Source organism: Sylvia atricapilla, chromosome 1, assembly GCF_009819655.1.
Source record: "Sylvia atricapilla isolate bSylAtr1 chromosome 1, bSylAtr1.pri, whole genome shotgun sequence".
NCBI lineage: Eukaryota > Metazoa > Chordata > Aves > Passeriformes > Sylviidae > Sylvia > Sylvia atricapilla.
This window is the reverse complement of record NC_089140.1, coordinates 132,524,523-132,547,373: the sequence shown is the minus strand read 5'-3', so window position 1 is coordinate 132,547,373 and position 22,851 is coordinate 132,524,523. Positions and strand designations below refer to the sequence as shown.

The following is a 22,851-nucleotide window of genomic DNA, read 5'->3' as shown; positions in this document are numbered from 1 at the left end:
TTATAAATGAAAATTCTTCAATTTACCTGACATGGCATTTCCATATAAAAAATTAGACTTATAACCCATTTTAAAAGGCAGCTGAGTATTCCCCCAAAAAGTAATACCTTTTGGAGGAGGGAAGAAACAGGTATTACAGTTAAAGCAGTGATTACTACATTTGCCAGAGCAGGACAGCTGCTGCAGCAGTGAGGAACTAAGGGAGTAATGCAGCTTCCACCACCTGTCAGGGAGCTTGTTCTAAATAGGTAGAATTGTAAGTACAGCTGAGTAATCTGAAATCTTACAAAATTGTGTATAAGGCTATATTTAATTTGTATGTGCTTGTATGTATTTCAGTGTTGTGTACATGATTTAATTTTTTTAAAAGAAAGCTAACAGAAGTTTGCAGATTTTTGTGGAGGTGCAAGAACAGCCACATGCCGTTTGCTTAATCCTTTACTTTCCAGTATTTTTTCCTTGTGCATCTTTAGGGACCGTGTAAGTAGACATTTGCTGTGCCTAATAAGGGCAGGTGTTTAAGAAGTTATCTCCAAACACTTGAGCAATTTTCTATTGCTAATTATATTAGTTTATGGTAGATCTTAATCCCTGTCAGAACAGGGCATTTTCTTATTTAGGGAACTCTGAAACAGTAGTCAGGACAATCAGATTTGGGGGTTAAGACAACTGGTAGGCAAGTCCATGTCATTTAATAAGGTCTGTTGCTGGTTGGTTTTGGTCCAGAAACTCATGCATCTCCCCCTTAAACCACCAGCAAACTCTGTATTACACACACCAGTAGAATTTGTCTGTAAATGGGTCATCTGGGTTTGCTCTGCATCAGTCGGGGTTCCACTTACTGCTCCGGACAAAAAGCTGGAATCCCTGGTAGTCCGTATGCTTGATACGAGTGGAGCTGTTATTGAACGTAAAGATTAAGCAGCTTGTATAGGTATCTCTGGGAAATAAAAGTTCAAGGATGTCTCAGAAATAATACTACTCAGGTAACAGCAGATATTGTTAACGTGAATCCACCTTTTTCTGATTTACTGTTTGTGTGTTCCTGCTGTGCTTTTTAGTCACTTTGCTACTCGGGCACGTATTTCTGCTTCTCAGAAAACTCCATGTAAGAAAACCAGAGCTTAGTCACAGATCCCACCACGGAACTTGTCGTATCCTCTGCCCTGGTGGGGCTTGAGCGTCTCTCGCAAGGCATAAAAAAGCCGCAGGAAACAAGTGCTGTCCAGAGGAGCCCAGCTGGCCCGGCTCCCCCTTCCCACGCTTGGGAATGGAGAGAGGGAAGGTCTCAGTCACTGTGGCAGCCCGGCTCCTTTAAAAAAAATACCCAAAATTCTTAAGGGCACACGAATTCTTAAAGCAACACCGAAAGTTACCTTTCTGGAAAGAGGATATCCAAATATTTGAAGCTCTCTCTGCGTGCAAGAAGGGAGAGAAACAAACCCCAATCGTACTCTTTCACTGACGAGCCCTTGGCGGGCGCCTCCGAGCGCCGCGACTCCGCGTGTGTTATGCAATCGCCGAGTCCTCCCCGGGGGCGGAGCGGCCTTGGCCATGGCCGTTCCCCCTTCCTCGGCCGCCGCCCCTCGCCGAGCGGTCCCGCCGGCCATGGGCGAGCGCCGGGGGCCGGCGGCGCTGCCGGAGGCGGCGGGCCCGCAGCGGGTAAGGCCGGGCGGGGCGGGGAGCGGGGCCGGCCCGGGCGGCGGCTCCGGGAGCGGCGCGGCGGCGGCAGCGCAGCCCCGTCCGGCCGGGCCCCGCGGCCTCCTGCCCGGCCGGGCCGCCCCGGGGCGCCGGCTGCTTCGGACGGCCCTGGAAAGAGCACGGGCCCGTTCCCCCGCGCCCTCGTCCCGCCCGGGCTCGGCAGGGCCGGGCCGCTCGGGCACCGCGGCCCCGGGGAGCGCTGGCAGCACCCGCGGGGATGCGGGCCTCGGAGCGGAGGCCGCGGCCGCTTGGCGCCGGGTCCGGGCAGAGCCGCCCGCGCCGCCCCGCGCTTCTGCGCCTGCCGGGCCGGGAACGTGGAGCTCGGCCTCTCTGCCCCGAGCTGCCGTGGAGGCCGGTGTGGGTGTTGGGGATGCTCCTGGCTTCCCAGGCCCTGTGGACCAGGAAAGTCTGTCCCTGGGAGGCGTCGGAGCTGCGTTCTGGTGTCCCCCTAGTATAACTGTGCTAAGCCTGGCTGAGATGTTCGAGGAGAAAGGATCATCAAGGCAGGGAAACCTGAGTGGTCTTCCTGAACCCTTGTGTCTTATCACAGTACTCAAGTATCCAAAAACAGGAGTGCCATGTTAAATACAAGTGTAAGAACCCCCTTACTGCTCCCCCCTGAACAGCGATGTGCCCATAGTGGAGTGAATGATAGTCCTGTGATCTCCTGTGCAACCAGCAGGTGTTGTGCTCCTCAGGCGCTGTGCAGTACGAGCCATCTCTCCCAGGAATGGTGATGATCTTCCCAGTCTCACTGCTGGCATGGCCTGTGCTGCCCTGGGCTGGCCTGAATGCTTTGGGAGGTCGTGGGAGGCATGTGCAGCCCCTTACTAGGGTGTGTGAGGGTTCATGGCCACATACCATTGAGTATATGCTCCACATTACAGTGCTGGCTCTGCCAGCAGCTTTAGCTTTTTCTCTAGCTACAGCTGATGTAGGGCATGTGATACTTGCACATGTAGCCTAGCAGCTGTAGCTGTGGGGTGATGGATTTATGTGTGTGTATATGTTAATTACTTCCTAGTTTGCTGAATTTGAAATTAATGGAAGGTGTTTCAGTGCCCCTAAGCAGTCTTTGTTGTCCATTTGGTTCATTGTTGTCACCAGAAGAGCTTGTCTCTCACAGTTGCAGAATAACTGGGATATGATGACTGGAGTATGTCCAGCAAAGGGCTGTTGTTTAAAGAGATTGCAGCATATGTCATACAAAGAGAGGCTGTGAGTGCTGGGACTGTTCAGCCTGGAGAAGACTCCAGGGGATTTTATGAGTGTGTGAAAATACCTAGTGGGGGAAATAAAGGAGACAGAGCCAAGCCCTTCTCACTGGTGTCCCGTGGTGGGACTAGGGGCATGGTCACACACTGAGGTACAAAAGGTTGCATTTGCGTGTAAGAAAACACTTGTTTTTTCTGAAGGTGGTCAGATGATGGCACAGGTTGCCCACAGAGGTTGTGTAGTCTCCATCCTTGGAGATACTGAAGCCTCATCTGAATGCAGCCCTGGCAGTCTGCTCTGGTTGACCGTGCTGGACCAAAGTTGGCCTGTGCCTGCCAGCTTCAGCTCTTTTATGTCTTTGGATCATGTAATCTGTCGCCTTAAGTTTTCTTGCATTTTGAGTGTTTGCATTTTTGTAGTGAAGATTCCCACGCAGCCTCATGTAAACTATGTACTGTTTACGTATTTCTCCTCTGGGAGGAGTCGTGATTGATGGTGATGTTCACCTACCAGGTCAAAGAAGTGACAACCTGTGTAGCCAATCTTTTGCCTTTTGATAAAGTGTGTATATTTGGAGTCATAGAAATTAAGAGAGCTTTCCTGCTTGACTCCTGCTGCCTGCCTTGTTCTTTTGTGTCCGTGACAGGGACAGTTATCTGAACAGAGCGAAACACGTACACGTTATAAGCTGAGAGCCCTTTGTCATTATGGTGAGTGTTGACTGTTTTATGCACCATCACAGCATTAAGAAAAAGATCTGGGGTGCAGATTGAAGGTAGTGTTGACCTAGTGACTTCCACCTTCTCCTGCCCCTCACACTCCAGCCAGAGCCCCTGGATCCAGGACGGCAAAGCAGGGAATGCATTATGCTCATTCAGCACAAGGTGGTGACTGCTCAGAAGCCTCAGCAGTGATCAGAATGTGCCACGCACTTGAAACTGAGTTAGAGAAGATGGCATTGTCTTGTAGTCACTAGCTGCCTGCCTGCCTGCCAATTTAGAGCCTGTGAAAGGCTCTTTTTCCAGCTGCCTGCCTGTGAAACCCCTCTGCCTCCCTGAAGCTGATAAGAGGTGTGGGATAGGTTGATGTAGATTGATATAGGTTGAGCAGGAGGTTCCAGTGTGGTGTTGTCTCTGTGATTGACTTTTTCCTTTTTTAAAGTTAAAAAACCAAAACAACCAAAACCATCTATTTAACAAAATACTGGTACAGTTTTTAAAACCACAGTCCAGTCAGCATCACCTGAATCCCTGGAAAGATGATGAGATGGCTCATCTTGCAGTCTGTCCCTAAGTACATGGATGATGGGACAGTCATCGGGAGTAGTCACCATGGATTCACCAAAGGGAACTCATGCTTAACCACTCTGATTGTCTTCTGTGATGGGACAACTGGCTGAATAGACAAGGGAGAGCAGTGGATTTTGTCTACATGGGCATTACCCAGGCTTTTGCCAATGTCTGCCATGGTGCCCTCGTAGGCAAGCTCAGAAGGTGTGAGCTGGATGAGTGGATGGCGAAGTGGATTGACCACTGGCTGAATGGCAGAGCTTGAAGGCTTGTGGTCAGCATCACAGGGTCTAGTTTCAGGACTGTCACTGGTTGTGTCCACCAGGGTTTAGTGCTGGGCCTAGTATTGTTTAACTTATCTATTAGTGGCTCCAGTGGAGGGGCAGATGCCTCATCAGCAAGTTCACAGATGGCACAAAGCTGGGAGGAGCAGCCAATACCCTAGAGGGCTGTGCAGCCCTTCAGAAGGACCTGGGCAGGCTGGAGATGTGGGCAGAGGAATTGTCTGAAATTCAGCAAAGACAAATGCAGATCCTGCACCTGAGGAGGAATAACTCTGGGGACCAGTACAGGATGGGGGTGGCCTGTTGGGAAGCAGCTCTGTGGAGAAGGACCTGGGGGGCTCGGAGGACAACAAGCTGTTCATGAGCCAGCAGTGGCTAGACTAACAGGGAAGACTTTTGCAGTGTTTCCATTTTCAAGGATTTCAGCTGGTGCACAAGCAGATGGAGTTGTTGGCTGGATGCCAGGCCCTGAGAAGGTGTGTGCTAAGACAAGGTTCTGAACCTGCCAACCCCAAATTCTCCAAATTCCAGTGAGTTATTGTAATCATCTGTGTGTCCTGGGAAGTAAAAAAGGTCTTCAGCTCTCATGGCCTTCAGCAGAGACTCTGCAAGATAATGCTGGGAAATCTGGCTCATGTAGTTGAGTAATATTTTAAAATAGAATAAAGTGGTAAAATTGTAACCCAGAATGTGCATCAGTGATGTATTCTCTGAGCATCTGGGGTATCTATGCCAGTTTTATAGTGTGCATGTATGTTTAGGGTTTGTTTTTTAAAATGTGAATGGCATTATTTGTTTGAGAGTCTTTTCCAAATTGAAGTAAACAAATGCTTTTTATTATGTGAGTAGTTACAAGCAGACTGGGTAGGGAAAGGACTTCAGTAACTCCAGGAAGGTAGAAATAATGGTGCTTCAAAACCTTCAGCTCCCATTCTGTGCTATATTGTATGTAATAACACCTTGTACACTGCCTGTGGTTATCCTCTACAGCAGTGTCAGTGGGCTCTTGGAACCAACTCAGAAAGGTGTCCTGCTGGCTGAACTTCGTATCAGTGAGTCACCAAGCCTTCTGCAGAGGTGGCAGTGTGCTGCCCCAACAGCTCTTCACAGCAGTTGTTTCTAGTAGGTGCTTAGTGACATGTCTGCAGGGATGCAGGGACTGATGCTGGGAGCAGATGTCCCCAGCCAGAGGTGAGGTGAAGGCCCTGCTCAGGCTCTCTGCTACTTTTCACCGGCCTGTTTCCTAAATACCAGCTGTCCCCACCTCCCCAGCTTGGCTGGGCTAGAGCTCTCTGAGGAAGAGCTGTGCACAGATGTCCTCTGGGAGCCCATACAGAAGGATCAGTGTGGAGATGAGGTTTTCCTGCTGTCAGCTGCTGGGAAGAAGCACATTAGCTTCATACTGAGGGAGAGCCTCCAGAGCAGCCTCCAGACCTGCTCTGTTGTTGCTCATAGATTTCACACACAAACCTCCCTGCTGACTGTGACACAGGGCCGTCCTCTGTCAATTGGGATTAGTTGCCTCGATCTCATGGCTTTCTTAAGGCCATCCATACAAGTCCTAATGGCTGAATGTAAAACAAATGGCTGGGAGGGACCAGGGCAGCGAGCCTGGTGGAGCTGTGCTGTTGAAGGCTGCAGCACCATGCTGTGACCTCACACATGGCTCCCTGTGTGTGGTACCACAGTGGCTGATGTCTTCCCGGGCAGACTTCCCCCCTGTGCTGCAAAAGGCTTTGTCTTTGGCACACAGGTGTCGGGCGCTTCCTGGCGCCGGCACAGCTGGGAGGGGGTGGTTGGTGTGAGCTGTGCTGGGTAGGGCCGGGCAGGCAGGCAGTGCTGCCAGCACCACGGATGGAGGGCCAGGGGACACCTACCCCAGGGGGCCAGGCCAGTGTCTGTGTGACACAGGTGAGCTTTAAACCACACCTTCGGGATAGTGTGAGGAGGAGGAATAAATAGTGATAACTTTAAGCAGAACTGTGCTTCATTTTCAGAGCTCATCGAGTGCTGCTGAAAATGGCTCCAACCTTGATGAAGAGCCTCTGCTCAGAAAAAATCACCGCCGGTTTGTCATCTTCCCCATCCAGTACCCAGATATATGGAAGATGTATAAACAGGCTCAGGCCTCCTTTTGGACAGCAGAAGAGGTGAGTCTTGGGCCAGTGGGTTGGCAAAAGGCAGTCAGAGCACTGGGGTCTTGGTGCATCTTTCCTAGTTCTGCTGCTGGCTTCTGTGTTGCAATGGCTGGAGTTAATTTCATCAAACAATGCGTGCCAGCCAGCACCAAAGCAGAACTCTCTTCATCGACAGAAGAAAATGAGCTGCTTCCACAGGGTGATTCAGCAGAGCTGTTTTAGGTACTTAGTTTAGGATGAGGTGGAATTGTGTCCTGGGGTGCTTCTCTGGTTATAGAGAAATCTTAAGTCAGATTACTCTGATTTGTGGTCAGATAGTTGCAGGTTGAGACCACAGCATGGTAAGAGCTAACTCTTTGCCCATGTAAGATGCGCTGGGAAATTTCATGCTGTTCCTTAATGTTAGGTACCTAAATTTCCAGACAGACAGTGTTAATCAGGGACACTTGCTAAAAATGCATTTATCTGACTCCTGATTGCCCTGGTGAGGTGCTTGCCTCATATTACAGTGCAAGCTCTAAGTTCTTCCCTGAGGTTGCTAATTAGCTAGACCTGAGCAGTGCTTGCTGTGATTGCAGCAGTGCCAGACTCTGAACACTGCTCTGCTTTGGAGAGTTCACCTGCCAGGGAAGCTGGTTGTTCCAACTCAAACCTTATGTACCCTTTTCTCATTTGTGGACAGTGGTCCGCAACTGCAGAGGAGAAAGACGAAAGCACTGGCAGGCTCTAAATAGACCAGAAAGCATCATGGGATGGTGAGGAGCAGCTGTTTGTGGAGGTGGTATTTCATTGCCTGCCTGGGCAGCTTGCTGCCCTATTGCAGCAGATCTTCATTTAAACCATTAAAGAAAAAGCATTTGAATTCCTGCATTACCAGCATTTCCCTTTTACCATGTTACTGGTTTCTTCTTACAGTGTCCTACCGTCTGTGGGTCCTCTGCTTTTTTCACATCTGACTCTGCTTTAGTTTTGGTTCAGAAATTCTACAAACAAAAGGCCCATGTGAAGGAAACTCTGGTTTTCTCTGATAGCTGGGGTTTGGTCTGATAGACAAGAGCAGTTGCACAGCATTTGCTCCATAACATTCTTTGACAACATGGAGGCTGAAAACCTGCCAAAAGCAGAAGTCCCCTCAGTCCATCTTTTCACAGGCTTGGGTGTAACTTTCTTGGAGTGTCAGCATTTATTTCAAGCAAAGTTTAAGTGTCTCAGAATGAACTGTGGTTACTGGTGCATGTTCATACTTGTGGCAAAAAGATACTAAGGCTTTTCAAAGTCTCATTTACTTATTCAATAGCCACTGATTTTTATTCCAAATTACAAAAGTGTAAACTGTGAAACAAATACATGATGTTACTGTTGCTGAGAGAGACAGTAGGACTACATTGTCTCTGTTGTCTTTTACAGTCACAAGTATTTAAATTCCCTACATGTAAAGATTTGAAAGCAAATGCCAAAACTCTGCCTCGGTCACTTGACTGGGCTGCTTGTTTTTACAGAATGATAAATGCAGGAGGACAATAATGTTTTCCTTTTTTCTTTTCATTAGGTTGATTTGTCAAAGGATCTTCCTCACTGGAACAAGCTGAAAGCAGATGAAAAATACTTTATCTCTCATGTTCTGGCATTTTTTGCAGCCAGTGATGGAATTGTAAATGAAAACCTGGTGAGAAAAACTTACAGAGGGCTTGAATATTTTGGCATGTTATTGTCTTACTAACTTTCTGTTTTGGCTTTTTCACATTAATTCATAGGTTTATTAAATGTGTACTTTTTTTTTCCTTTCCATCTCACCTTTGTCAAGTGGAACAAGCAGCTTGTTTGTCTGGGGACAGTGTTTGAGTTAAATTGGGTTAGCTGTGGTCACCAGGGCTGCAAATCACATCACATCACTCTGAGACACCCCTTTTAAATTCGGTCCCTGCTTGGCTGTGGGATGTGCATTTCTGAACGAATTAATATAGCCCCATATTTTTCCTGTACTCAAGTTAATTGAAAAGTAGGGAATACAGACCATGGCTGTGCCAGGCATTCCTCATTTTGGTAAAATTTTTTTTGTTCTCACTGAACAGCATCCTAGAACAACATCCTAGAATCTCTTAGGGCTGCAGATGGGTGCTGCTAAAAAGGTGGGGAATTCTTCCTGTTGCTATCTGTTCTGGGCTGGAAACTGTCTCATCACAGGTTAGCAGTGGTATCTGTCTGCCAATGCCCAGGTTGAATCTCAAGTGTTTCACTGTTTATAACATGTAGTATATATGTGCATATATTGCATGAACATGCCTTATGTCATGCTGTTTATACTTTTAATGATAAAAAGTCTGAGGCTTTGTTCAGTACCAAGTGTTTAGTATTGCATTATTTTGCTGTTCTTCTCCTGTCTGTGTGTGCTCTCATGTTTCAGCTCTTAGATATATTTTACTTCTGGCTAGCTTGCTTTATTTTCCTCTGCACCATGGCTGTCCTGTTGATGTCCGTGAACAACCAGGACCAAACTGCTCCCATCCTGTCTCTGTAGCAGAGATCTCTTTTCTCTAGTGTTGAGGTTAGAGTAGTGTCATGCAGGACAATTCTGTTGTACTCATTGCCATGCTTTCTGGTTTTGGTAGGTGGCACGTTTTAGTCAGGAGGTGCAGATCCCAGAAGCTCGTTGTTTCTATGGCTTTCAGATTCTCATTGAGAATGTTCACTCAGAGATGTACAGCTTGCTCATAGACACCTACATCAAAGATCCCAAGAAAAGGTAAAGCTCTGGATGGGTTACAAACCTGTGGGAAATCTGTCACTGAAGCCAGTGCCACTGTTGTAGGGCAGCATGGCAGCTGTCTCCTGTTTCATACTGACTTTCTGGGGGAGTTGAGGAAGGTTCCTTAAAGCTTTCAAGGCCTGCACATATGACCCGCAAAATGGAGAGGAGCATTACTGACTAAGGATTATTGTGGGAGTATCAGAAGGTTAGTTAATATTGGTATAAATCTTCTATTGCTGGAAGCATAGAGTATGTAAAATGTTAAAGATTAAATGAGCTCCTTGATATTATTATGCTCCTGCAGTACTTGCTCTTGCATCAGCAAAGGATCAGCCTGAGGAAATTGAGTGCTCATGATCAAAGTGGTGTTTCTAATATACAGCATCAATGTGTTGCATCTTTTCAGCCTTTTTGTTGTCAGTGCTTTTTAATACAACTTGAACTGCTTATTTTTGAATGATTGAGTTCACCTTTTTTGTCTGAAGAACTTCCTAGTCAAAACAGTAATACATTTGAAAAGCACCACTTTCCCTCAGAGACTCCACCATGGTGATGGTGAGGCAGAACTTGCTTTCCCACGGTGGCATCCTGTGTTGGTGGTTGTGGAAGGACTGCAAGGTTTCCTTTCAGGTGTTCAGCATAGGAACAGAGTCTGTGCACGTGGGACTTGTGCAGTTCCTGTTGTGGAGCTGGGCAAGATGAGGTTTTCCTCTGTGAATAGACTGAAGTAGCTGGGCTTCAAGTCTGAGAGAGATTGTGATCTGGTGGGTGTGATCCTGGGATGGGATATTTGAGTCCACAGCCTGACTCTCCTGTACCCTTGGGGATGTTGCTTTCTGCACATTTGCCTGCCTCTGCCCTTCCTATCACTGATCACATTTTAGTTTAACCTGGTAGGCAGCTGACACTACACAGCAGCTCACTCACTGCCTGCCCCCACCCAGTGGGGTGGGAGGGAATCAGGGAGAAAAGTAAAACTGGTGGTTTGAGGTAAAAGCACTTGGGATAGGACAGAAGAGGAAAACAGTAACAACAATAATAATACAAAATAATAATAATGAATAATAATACAAAACAAGTGATGCCCAATGCAGTTTCTGAGTGCCTGCTGACTGATACCCAGCCAGTTCCCAAGAAGCAGCCCCTAGCCAGCTTTCCCCTAGTTTATATTCTGAGCATGACATTGTATGGAATATCCCTTTGGCTACTTGGGGTCTGCTGTCCTGGCTGTGTCCCTTCCCAGTTTCCTGTTCCCCCCAGCCAGCTCGCTGGTGGGGTGAGGTTAGAAGCTGAAGAGTCCTGGACTTCATGTAAACACTGCTTAGCAACAACTAAAACATCAGTATATTATCAACACAATTCTCATTCTAAATATAAAACACAGCACTGTACAATCAACTAGGAAGAAAATGAACTCTATCCCAGACAAGAGCAGGACAGATCATCACCTCTTTGGGGTGGGAATGGTCTCTGACTTGGGTTAGTTGAGAGACTTGCACCTCTATCTGGTGGAGCTGGAAGGGACAACCAGGGCAGATTTACATAAATCACTATTTTGATGTTTTGTTTCTTTTTTCTTCAATAGGGATTTCTTATTTAATGCTATTGAAACAATGCCTTGTGTTAAGAAGAAAGCAGACTGGGCTCTGAAGTGGATTGAAGACCGAGAATCCACTTTTGGTGTGTAGCTTTTTAAAAACTTGTTTCTATTGCATATCATAAACTGACCTTCTGTGGGTAAACTGCACCCCTGGAACATGAAATGAAATTCTCCACAGATGTAGTAACTTCTGGGTCTCTGGTTTAACTAAAGAACTAGAAGTAACTTCTTGTGAGCTTGTATGTTTTTATCTTCAGCTAAAGAAATAAAGTAATGGCAGTGCTCCCTGAAATCGTATTATGGAAGATGCTCTGTCTTTTTTTTGTCTTTATACTGAATAACCCTGTTTCCTCAGTTTTTGTTTGTAGACCTTATATTCTAGTTTTGATTCTTCTAGTTGGTTCTTGTGTTGCACTGAGTGTTCAGAACTGGACAGTTGAAGTCTTGCAAGTCCAGGTATTTTCTGTGTTCATGTCCCTATGGAGGAATCCATGGGGTTTTTTTGTAACTGAGGCATGACTGAGCCTGGACAAAAAAAAATTCAAGAACCATGTATTTCTAGTGTTTCTGGTTTGCTGTTGGGACCACATTTCTAGTTTTTGTATCTCATTTCAGAGCTGGGACAGTGGCTCAGCTTCCATCAGCAATGGTGCAGGGTGTCCTTTGCAGTGTCCTGCATTCTTACAGGTTTTCAAGGGTTTACTGTTGCCAAAATGCCTAATGGGTGCACTTCGGTGAATTTTTTAAAGCAAACATCCTCTATATTTCGAGAAAGTGTAGGAGATGGAGAGATTCAGCTTGGTGAAAAAGACAAATCTGAGCATGATTCTTTTGTGGCATCTGTTCACAGCTCTTGTTTGAGAGAGGTTCCTTTTTGTAGCTGTACATTGTTCTGTCCTGGAGCTCCCACTGCCTCCCTGGTCAACTTTGCTTGCTGTGTGTGGTGCCTCTTCATCATCCCTTTGTTTGGCTCCTAGCAGTGTGGGGTGTTCCAGGAATCAGAAGGTTCCCTAACTCAAAAAAGCAGTGTACCCCCCTGCTCCCTGCCCCCAAACTTCATGCATTTTAGCCAGATGTGTAATCAGTCTCCTGCTTCATTAAACCTCTATTTTATAAGCAGCTTTTCTCCATTCCTCTACAGAGGTAACCTACGAGATTTTAGCATTGCCAGAAAATTTCTTTGCTTAATCACTTCTGTGATACTTATAAGTTGGTATTGCTCTCTGTGCTTTTTGCTCAATTTGAATTTCTTCAGGTGAGCCAGCAGTTGGCATTTGTATCTCATAGAGGAAGTGGGATATCTGGCTACTTCGGGTTATTTTTTAAACAAAATTCTGTGCAGTTCTTATTGGGAAAAGGCACCAGAACTTAAGGCCAAAGCTCTTCATGTTGGAACATACACAATGAGCCTGTGAAGTTGTTTGAAGTAGTGTACATGGAATGATGTGACTTCACTAGTCAGATGGTCTTGTAGTCTGAAGAAGTACATTCATGTAGAGAACAGGGAGATCTGAGACCAATAATGCCTTGCTTTACTCAGATTAAAGGTGGGATAGCACAAATAGTTATTTGTGTCTTGACTTATGTTCTGTAGTCTTTCACTCTTGTAAAAATACAGTTTTATGTAGATTCCCAACAAGAGGAAATTGTGGTGTAGGGGTTTTTGTTTAATTTATAAGAGATTGGCCCTTTTCTCAGTTTCGGCTGTCAGTTACACAGCTGCTTTCCTGCCTTTCAGGAGTACTAATGTCTTGGCCACTTTGGACAGTTACATTCTTTTGCTTATGACCTATGGCCATTTCAGTGGGTGCCCTGGTACTTCAGTTCTGATGGGGTTGCCTATGGCTGAGTGCTGTGGGGTGCATCAGACCCTCTGTGCATCAGGATCTGCTGACGGGTGTGGTCAAAGACAGCATCTGGCGCTGCAAAGGGGTCTGCTCCTCTGACCATCACTCTGTCTGATGCAGATGGTGCATCTTGCTGATGAGCAATACAGCAGTTTGTGTCTAACAAAACATGTGTTATGTTAAACAGGTGAGAGAGTGGTTGCCTTTGCTGCAGTGGAAGGCATCTTCTTTTCGGGTTCCTTTGCTGCTATATTTTGGCTGAAGAAGAGGGGTCTGATGCCTGGATTGACTTTCTCCAATGAACTTATTAGCAGAGATGAGGTAATGTGGCATGTCCTACACAGTGTTTGGGAAGAAAAGTGAGTTTCCAGGGGAAGAGTAGAATTATATTCCTTAAGAACCCATAGTCCTGACAGGAGAAGGGGAAAGAAACAGACTTTTACTGATAATTACAGAATAATATAATTATTTAGATTGGAAAAAACCTTTAAGATGACTGAATCAAACTGTTAACCTGCTGCTGCCAAAGTCCAGCCTTAAAACATGCCCCTAAGCGCCACATTCGCATCTTTTAAATACCTTCAGGGATGGTGACTCAACCACTTTTCTGGACAGACTATTCTAATGCTTTACAGCAATTTCCATGAAGTTTTTTGTAATATCCAGTCTAATCTCCTGCTTGATGCAACTTGAGGCTATTTCCTCTTGATCTGTTGCTTGGGAGAAGAGACTGACCCAGACCTCACTACAACCTCTTTCAGGTGGTTGTAGAGAGCTCAGGTCTCCCCTGAGCCTCCTTTTCTCCAGCCTAAACATCCCTATCTCCCTCAGGCAGTCCTTATGAGACTGGTGCTCCAGACCCTGCACTAACTTTGTTGCCGTTCTCTGGACATGCTAGAGCACCTCAATGTCCTTCTTGGGGTGAGAGGTCTAAAACTGAACGCAGGATTCAAGACACGCCCTCACCAGTACTGAGTACAGGGGGACAACCAGTGCCCTGGTCCTTTTTCCATGCTGTTCCTGACACAAGCTAGAATGCTCTTGGCCTGCTTGCTCACCTGGGCACATGCTGGCTGATGTTCAGCCGCTCTCAACCAGCACCCCCAGGTCCTTCTCTGCTGGGCTGCTTTCCAGCCACTCTGCCCAAGTCTGGGGCAGTGCATGGGGTTGTTGTGGTACAAGTGCAGGACCTGGTGTTTGGCCTTGTGGGACCTCATACCATTGTCTTTAGTCCTCTGATCCAGCCTGTCTAGATCCCTCTGCCTTCCTGGCCTCCAGCAGATCAACATTCCTACCAAACAACAAACTGAGCAGTGGGGAACACCACCTGTGGCCAGCCACCAATTGGATTTAATTCTCACCACTTTTTTTGGCCTGGCCGTCCAGCCAGTTTTGTACCCAGCAAACAGCAGTGGTGAACTTAAAGCCTGGGGTGCCGCTGGGTCCCTCAGCAGAAATACTTGTTTTGAAAGGGAGTAAACATAAATACTGGTGTCCCAACTGTGGTTTAACCCCTGCCAGCAGTCAACCTCCATGCAGCCACTCTCTCACTTCCCCACCAGCAGGATCAGGGAGAGAATTGGAAGGGTAAAAGCTAGAAAACTTGTTGATATGAAGACAGTTTAATAGGTTAGCCAGAAGTCACACACACAAGCAAATCAAAACAAGCAATTAATTCACTGTTTTCCCATGGGCAGGCAGGTGTTTAGCCATCTCCAGGAGAGCAGGGCTCCATGAAGTACAACAGTGACTTGGGAAGGCAAATGGCATTACTCTAAACATCCCCCCTTCTTCCTTCTTTCCCCCACTATATATTGAATGTCACATGGTCTGGAACATCCCTTTGGTCAGTTTGAGTCACCTGTCCCAGCTCAGGACAGATGTTGAGCCTCCTCCCTACCTCCCATACAGCCCCAACTTCCTCACCAGGGTGGCAGTACCAGAAGCAGAAAAGCCTTGGCTCTGTGTAAGCCCTGCTCTGTCGCCCTAAGTTTTCTTGCATTTTGAGTGTTTGCATTTTTGTAGTGGAGATTTTTACACAGCCTCATGTAAACTATGTACTGTTTACATATTTCTCCTCTGGGAGGAGTCTTGTGATTGATGGTGATGTTCACCTACGAGGTCAGAGAGGTGGCAACCTGTGTAGCCAATCTTTTGCCTTTTGATATAGTGTATATATATGGAGTCAGAGAAGTTAAAAGAGAGCTTTCCTGCTTGACTCCTGCTGCCTGCCTCATTCTTTTGTGTACAGTGACACTGTTCAACAATAGCAAAAACATCTCTATATTATCAACCCTGTGTTCAGCACAAATCTAAAACTCAGGCACATACCGTACTTGAAGAAAACCAACCCTACCCTAAAACAGCACATCAGCCAAAACCAGCACACCAATGTATATAGTATTATAAAAAAGATGGAATTTTAAATTGAAGGAGATGTTTGTTTTTCTGTACATTTAAGGAAAGCCAAGGCCTAGCTGCTCAAGGAGTGAGGTGGAATTGTGTGGTCCCCAGCTGCAGGGGGGCTGGCTGGAGCAAGGACCTGGATAGTGTGTGACTCTGAGACTTGCTATGCCTAAGCTGCTTCAGGCAGGTTCAGGTGGGCTCCAAATACCGCTCCCCACCTGCTCCTGGTTGTGGGTCCCAGAGCTTGCAGACAGTTGCCTGTATCCATCACCAAGGCAGCTGTGGCAGGTTGCTGCAGAAGCAGCAGATACCACTTCTCTCCATGGTCTTGTGTTGCTGCACAGCTATAGAATCTTCTGGGAGGGGGCAACTACAGATCTGCCTTTGAGGAGACTGCTTCTTTACTTAAGATGAGAGGTGTCTGAGGGGCTGCATGTCAGCACACCAAATACAACAGACCATGTGCTTACAAGTGCCCCTTCTTTTCACTGCTTCCTTCCTTTTTTTTTCCTTGCTCCCTGCAAGTTGGCAGCTGTTGTTTATGGCTGGGGACTGTGCATGGCATTACTTATGTCGCTGTCAGCACTGAAAAAGTAGAAAGACTAGTTTTGTATGCAGTGTAAACATGCTAGTGGTTGTAACTTAGCCAAGTAGGTCTTAATGTGTAAAGGACTTTTTTATAATGGAAGTAATTTTCGTGGGTTAGATAAATTGCTCTGAAATGAGACATCTTAGGATATGTCTTTAAAAGACACTTTTGAAGAAAGTGATATGATGAGTAAGGAAAAACAAACAGTTCTTCAGCTTTTGCCTTCCTTGTGTCTTCTGTGAGTCATCGTGAACTGATCCATTTGAGCTTGGCAGGATTTGTTTGTTATAAGGATTTATTTGTTACAAGGATCACTTGCAGGTGAGTGAATGTAACTGTACTTCTCTGCAGAGTCGAGCACCAAAAGGCTAAAGTTTTCTTGAGCTCTGCTGGCATAATTCCAACTGCAGTGCTATTACAAAAGCTAAAGCTTGGTGCACAGAGCACCTGCATTGAGACCCAGTGGCAGTAAAAAGAATCCACAATGGAAAACTACAAACTGTTTTTTGATGCACCTGGACAGATAAATGATTAACGCTCAGTGTGTTTTTTGAGCTTCTGGCTCTGTTCCCAGACTGTTCTTGAACTGGTGCATCTCTCATACTTAAAGGTGCAAAGCTGCTGGGAGCACCAGCCAGCAGAGCACACTGGTTCATGGGAGAAGCCAGGCATGTCCTGCATCCTGCTGGTGGTGTTGCCCTGGATAAGACCATAGGAGGCCTTGTAGTAGGCAGTGATCACTGGAGGGGGGATATTTCCCAAATTACATTATTTCAGTGCTCTTTCATGACCTTAATAGTAAGGATTTTATGGCCTTTCCAAAAAGGTTTTCACAGAATTACTGCGGTTGGAAGTGTCCTCTGGAAATCCAGCCACCAAGCAGGGTCACCTGAAGCATGTGGCACAGGAAAGTGTCCAGGTGGGTTTGGAATGTCTCCAGAGAGAGACACTCTACAACCTCCCTGGGCAACCTGTTCCAGTGCTCTGTCACACTTGATGTAAATAAGCTCTTATGTTGAGGTGAAACTTCTTGTGTTTTAAGTTTACAGCCATTGCTCCTCATCTTATCACTGGCCACCACTGAAAAGAGTCTGGCGCCATCCTCTTGGCCCCTACCTGTCCTGGCTTCAACCAAAGACAAGGGTTAATCTTTCGCAGTAGCTGTGAGGGGGTAGAGCCTGGAGGTGTGGGCATGGCTAAGACCCTAATGTTATTGGGTTATCTCAGGCCATTGACAGGGGTGGGGAAAAGGGACTCCCTCTCTTGCTTTTGAGAAGAAGGGTGTTCCTTCCAGTGGGAAAAAATGTAATAGAGAAGAGAAGGTGGGTATTTGTCATGGGTTTTCCATGTAAATAGCTTCTTTGTCTTACACACTTTGTTGTTCATATTGCTGTTACTGTTCCTTTTGTTATCTCATTGCTGTTTCCAATATGTTGTTCTTACCTGTCCTATGATTTTCATCTTTTGTGTCTCCATCCATGGGGAAGTACCACTCTTAAACCATGACACCATCTCTGAGATAATTATATGCATTAATGAGATCCCCTGTCAGTATTCTCTTCTCCAGACTAAACAGGCCCAGCTCCTACAGTCTCTTCTCATAAAAAAGATACTCCGGACTCCTCATTGTTTTTTGTGACATTTGGCGGACCCTCTTCAGTGGCTCCTTGTCTCCTTTGTACTCAGGGTCCCAGAACTGGACACAGCAGTCCAGATGTGACCTCACCAGGGATGGGCAGAGGGAGAGGATCCCCTCCCTTGGCCTGCTGACCACACTCTTCCCAGTGCACCCTGAGATACCCTTGACCCTTCTGGTCACAAGGGCACTGCTGGCTCAGTAAACTTGTTACCCACTGAGACTCCCAGGTCTTTTGCAGCAGAACAGCTCTCTAGTAGGTCAGCCTCCAGGGTTTGTTTTGACTCTTGTTAATGAAGATATTGGGTTGTGTTGTAGCCTGTATAGTCTGCCAAATTCATTCTGATTGGTTTTCACTCTGGATGTGCCATCTTGGTGTTTATTGGCTGTAATCACAACCTTGCAGTTGAGAGGAGAGGTGGTAGCACAGTGCTTCTTCAGTCTGGCAGTGGTGGGTATGGCTGAAGGCAGACCATCAAGCTGTACCCAGGCAAGTCAAAGAGAAGCTGAGGTGCCTCTTGGAGAGCTGTCTGGGGTTGCTTTGTTTCCTTATGTGTTCTTACCTTGGTGGGAGACTTTTTTGGAAGTCCTGGAAAGGAGCACAGTTTATTAGGTTCTGTGTAGGATAGCTAGGTGAAATGAGAAGGGGAGTTTAGTTGGGGCAGAGATGATTTGGTAATCTTAGGTTTGGTGACTTCAATCTGATTCTGCCTTTCTGAAAATGCTGTCAGGAGAAGCAAGGGAAGAAATGCTACTGAAAGAATTTAAATCAAGTATTGACAAGTAGTTTTGTAGGTCTTGATGTAAAAGGCTTTCATCAAAATGATTCCTGACAGGAGGCAGAGAGCAGCAAGGCTCTGTGTAGGGTCACTCACAGTAGAGCAGCCCTCAGAAAAATTTTACCTGAGAAATGCTGAACATTATTTTGGCATAGGTGGCTTGTGTTAGATTTGTTATGGGATTGTAAACTACAAGTCCACACTACATGTGATAACATTAAGACTTCCATAAAAGCAAGAGGCTGGGAAACTTCAATCCAGATGAAACTGCCTGAAAATAAGAGTGAACTATGTGGAAGAGGGAAAACTGACTGTTTTTTTCATTGTTCTCTTATTTCAGGGTCTACACTGTGATTTTGCTTGTCTAATGTTCCATTATTTAGTGAACAGACCATCAGAAGAGCGAGTCCGTGAGATCATCGTTAATGCTGTAGAAATTGAGCAGGTAATCCTGGCTGTGACAACACTGTGGGTAGCACAGGCCCACTCTGAGGTGTGAAAATAAACAAATTAACTTCTAACTTCTGTGATTCCATGTTTGATACTTGGCTCAGGCTTGATCCCTGATGCAGTATACCATTCTTTCCCTCTTCCTTGATGGTGACAGTAAGAGTCAGAGACTTTCTGTTTCAGTGTTCAAGCAACTGGATGGAGATGAAGCTGGCAGCTGGTTTTCTCGTTAATGACAGAAAGGATGAAAAGCTGTCGTATTTGATATTGAATAGAATAGTTCCAGTTGGAAGGGGCCTACAATAATCATCTAGTCCAACTGCAGCTGTCTCTTAGAGAGGAGTTTGTTAACATCTGTCCTTTCAGGATCTTTGTCTCTCCCTACTGTAGTCACGTCTCTGCTTGTTCTCAGGAGAAGGCAGGGTCTGTTCTGGCCACGAGTATCATGCTGTCTTCTGGCTTTTCCTGAGGTTGATGTCAGGTTGTTTCATGTGAAGTGCTGCCTTTCTGTAGACACAGGTTTCTGCATGGCTGAGTGTTTGGCAGGATTTTAGTTTAGTTTTCTTTCCTGTTGTCATCTAACGACTGTGATGATGGCAAATGCTCTTGCTTTGTTTCACAACACTGACAGGTATGCATTGGTGCCTAAACATACACATGACTGGGTTCAGCATTCATATATATCACTGCCCTCTGATCTGTCATTCTGTAGTGGCTGGAAGCCAGGAAGACTGGTGATTTCTTGATCTATCCCTGCTCCCACTAGTATGGTCTGTAGGTTTATTGAAGCTGGAGCTTAATCTTACACTGGAGCTTATGCTGGAGGATTGAGAAAGGCAGATTAGAGGAGCAGTGATAAAATCTTGTGCCTTTTCCAGAGTAAGAGGCTAAAAATAAAGGAAGATACTTGTTGAATTTAGTAGTGCAAGTTATTTATTCAGACAACTTCCTGGGGAGCCTGGAATATCACAGAGTATATTACAGTGAAACAGAGCTGTCTTCTCTCTTTTTCTTCCTAAATTTAATTTCTCTAAATGTCATCTGTATTTTAACTTCTAGGAGTTTCTAACTGAGGCATTACCTGTGGGTCTGATTGGAATGAATTGCACCTTGATGAAACAATACATTGAATTTGTTGCAGACCGGCTACTAATGGAGCTTGGATTCTCAAAGGTAAGAGATGCAACTGCCCCAAATGCTGGCCTGCCAGTGCAGCCCAGGAGAGCTGTCAGCACAAAGCACTCCCTTGTCATGTCAGAGAGCAGGTCATATTTAGCACATGGACTTCCTGTGGGTGACAGCTGAAACCACAGCATTCATACCTATGCTTCACTGTAAAGAGTCAAGAACAATTTAGGTCTTTGTTTCCCTTCAGCTGCTCAGCAGGTTTGTAGTGGGAAATGTAAGCTGTGCTCAGATGCTGCAGTGCTTGAAGAATAACAAGCACCTTGCACAAGTGAACTTCACCACAGACCAAACTCCTGGGAGTGGCAGTACTGAATTTGCTTAGATAGGTGACCATAGATCCTACAGGATAGTGCAGCCAGAGGTGGTCTAGTTTGAAAGAGTTTGACAGTTCTGTTTGCTGTAGCGTTTTTTAAGCGTTATTTCCCTGTCAGAATCACCACTGTGTTTTCCTTCCCCAGGTCTTTCATGCAGAAAATCCTTTTGATTTCATGGAGAATATTTCTCTGGAAGGAAAAACAAATTTCTTTGAGAAGCGGGTTTCAGAATATCAGCGTTTTGCTGTTATGGCAGAAACAATGGACAATGTCTTCACTCTGGATGCAGATTTTTGACAAACTGGCAAATGAATGTGACTGTTTCCCTCTCCTCATCTCCCTTTCTGCTGTGAAGTTGACTTAATTTCCTCTCCTGGAAGTCAGAGTCTACTGGGATATTTTTCCTGGGTTTTTATGTTATTTGTCAGAAGAAAAAATATATTTCTTTCTGTGTCATTTGAAAAAAAAAAAAAAAAGGGGATCATTTGTAAAAAAATTATATGGCTTTGTAAAAGGACGGCCTTTTTAAGATTCCCTTGACTCATCTGCTGCCAATGCTGTCTTTAAAAATGACATGGATAGTACTATTTATTTGAGAGTTTGGTAGCATTTTAAGAAAGCAAACTGCATATTTACCTCATGTTTTGGTATTTTAATCTGAAAACCAGATGAGGTATCACTCCATGTGAAAACATTGCTATAAATTATTTTTCTTTTTTCTGTTTTCATATTTATAGATTTGGTCTAGAGTAAAAGCTCTTCTGTTTCATCCTATTGCAGATACAATAATAATTGAATGTGGGAAGACCCTGATGAGATCTGATCTATAGAATATTATTAAACCCCAGAATTATATGTAATTTTCCTATTAACCTGGGTTTTGCCTAAAAAAGTTTTTACTCTGGTTGGAAAACTGATGGATAGGTATGGTAACTTGGTAGGCATTTAATTCAAATCCATGTGATTCTTGTCTTACAGCTGTTTCTGAACGGGTTAGTGGACTGTGGTCCTTGAAAAGGCACACCTGTTAACAGTGGAGAAAAAGCACATCCTGTAGTTCCTTGGCTTATGCTCCCTGTTTTTCCTTGCTTCACTGATCAAGTGCCTTATTAAGCAGTCTGTAGTTATGTTTGTAATCATCTGACACTGCAACAACCAGCTCTGGGTGTTGTCCATCTTGCCCTGTCATGCTGGGTGGTCTGATATTCTCCTGTTCTTGGTTGCACTTGTGCATTGAAGAGGTGAGAAGACATCATTCCAAGGGATTATTCCTTGAGGTGCTGCAAACAGACTGCTCAGGCTGTAAGGAAGCACCCAATGATGTATGAAGGTACATCAAGTCGTGTGTTTGATGTGAATCATTGGAACCATTGTCACAGAAGAGCTTCTGAAAGAAGTTATTGAACATTTCAAAAACAAACCCAGAAGTAGTATGGAGTAGCAGAATCTTACAGAGGATTGTTTGGTTTTTGATTGTGTGCCTGAAAATGGTTTGTAGTTTTTGAGACCATGCACAGAGAATGGAGTGACTGAAGAGTGGCTAAAGTGCTGCAGTGGTACTTGGGGTGGAAGGGATGGTATTCAGCTGTACCTGGTTTATCTACAAATGGATGGGCTCTTCTTTTTCCAAGATGAAGTGAGTGTACAAGATGCAGACAAAGGGTTCTGCTTTATTAAACCCAAGCATTTTTCATAATGTTCAGCGTTTTGTGAAAGAGCTTTTGTAAATCTTACTGTTGCAAACGTCCTGTGCTGCTTTTGATTTACCTGGCATGAACCAAACTGACAGCCCAGGGTTACCAGTGATGGAGTGGTGTAAGTGTTACTTCCCTGCCAGCCCAGATTAGCCATAGTCCTGGGTACCTGAGTTCCATGAAACAGGTCCACTGTCTTAGCATAGTTCCTAGTGGAGAACTGTCCCTTCTGTAAAAATAAGCAGCAAAATTGACTCCTTTTTTTAGTCTCTGTAAAAGATCAGGAGTATCAAGTGAGCATAGAAAACTGTTTTCTTTTCCTAGAGAAGAGCCTGTGTCATTTGGCATAAGGTACTTGGAAGAGGGCAAAGGGGAATGTTGAGAATACAGAGAAAAGCTTTAACTGGTGGCCCTCACTAACATCCTGGAACTGCAAGAGAACTGTGGACTCAGAGGGAAAACCCAGCGCCTTTTGGAAATAATTGATGGGGGAAAGTGAAAATATTGTACATGGGTCTGTAGTTGGAGTAATAGAAGCTATTTGTCACTGAAAGTACTAAATAGCATTTATTTTGAGTCTTGTGAATTATGATGAGCGTATGGAGAATGTTCTAATATGAAACTGCAATGTGCTCAGGTTCTGTAAATGTATATGAGATACCAAAGTCTGGTACAAAGGCTCCCACTCAATTTGTGTGTAAAATATGTGTGTAGTTTCAATAAAATTTGAGTATGGGGAAGCCCATGCCTTCATTTACAAGTTACATGCTTCCTTGTGAAATCCAAACTGATAAAATTGGGATGTGACAGACTAAGTCAGTATTCACAGCTTTTGGGTTGTGGGAGAAAGTTAGGAGTGCTCCCTATATTGTCTTGCACTTTTTGGAGCTCTTGACTTGCTCTTTCTTGTTCCTGGAAATAGGTTTTACAGTCTAGTGAGCAAGCAAGTGGGTTTGGTGTGTGTTTGTTTTG

General features: G+C 45.3%; 1 protein-coding gene across 1 annotated transcript; it reads left to right on the top strand.

Moving 5' to 3' along the window:
• Positions 1-1,530: 1,530 nt before the first annotated feature.
• RRM2B (ribonucleotide reductase regulatory TP53 inducible subunit M2B) lies at positions 1,531-22,643 on the top strand. Its single transcript, XM_066334342.1, has 9 exons — positions 1,531-1,662; positions 6,487-6,639; positions 8,177-8,293; positions 9,237-9,370; positions 10,962-11,056; positions 13,011-13,144; positions 18,574-18,678; positions 19,743-19,856; positions 20,330-22,643. Exons 1-9 carry the CDS (start codon positions 1,555-1,557, stop codon positions 20,480-20,482), a joined length of 1,113 nt encoding a protein of 370 aa, XP_066190439.1. The 5' UTR covers positions 1,531-1,554; the 3' UTR covers positions 20,483-22,643.
• The last annotated feature ends 208 nt before the right edge of the window (positions 22,644-22,851 follow it).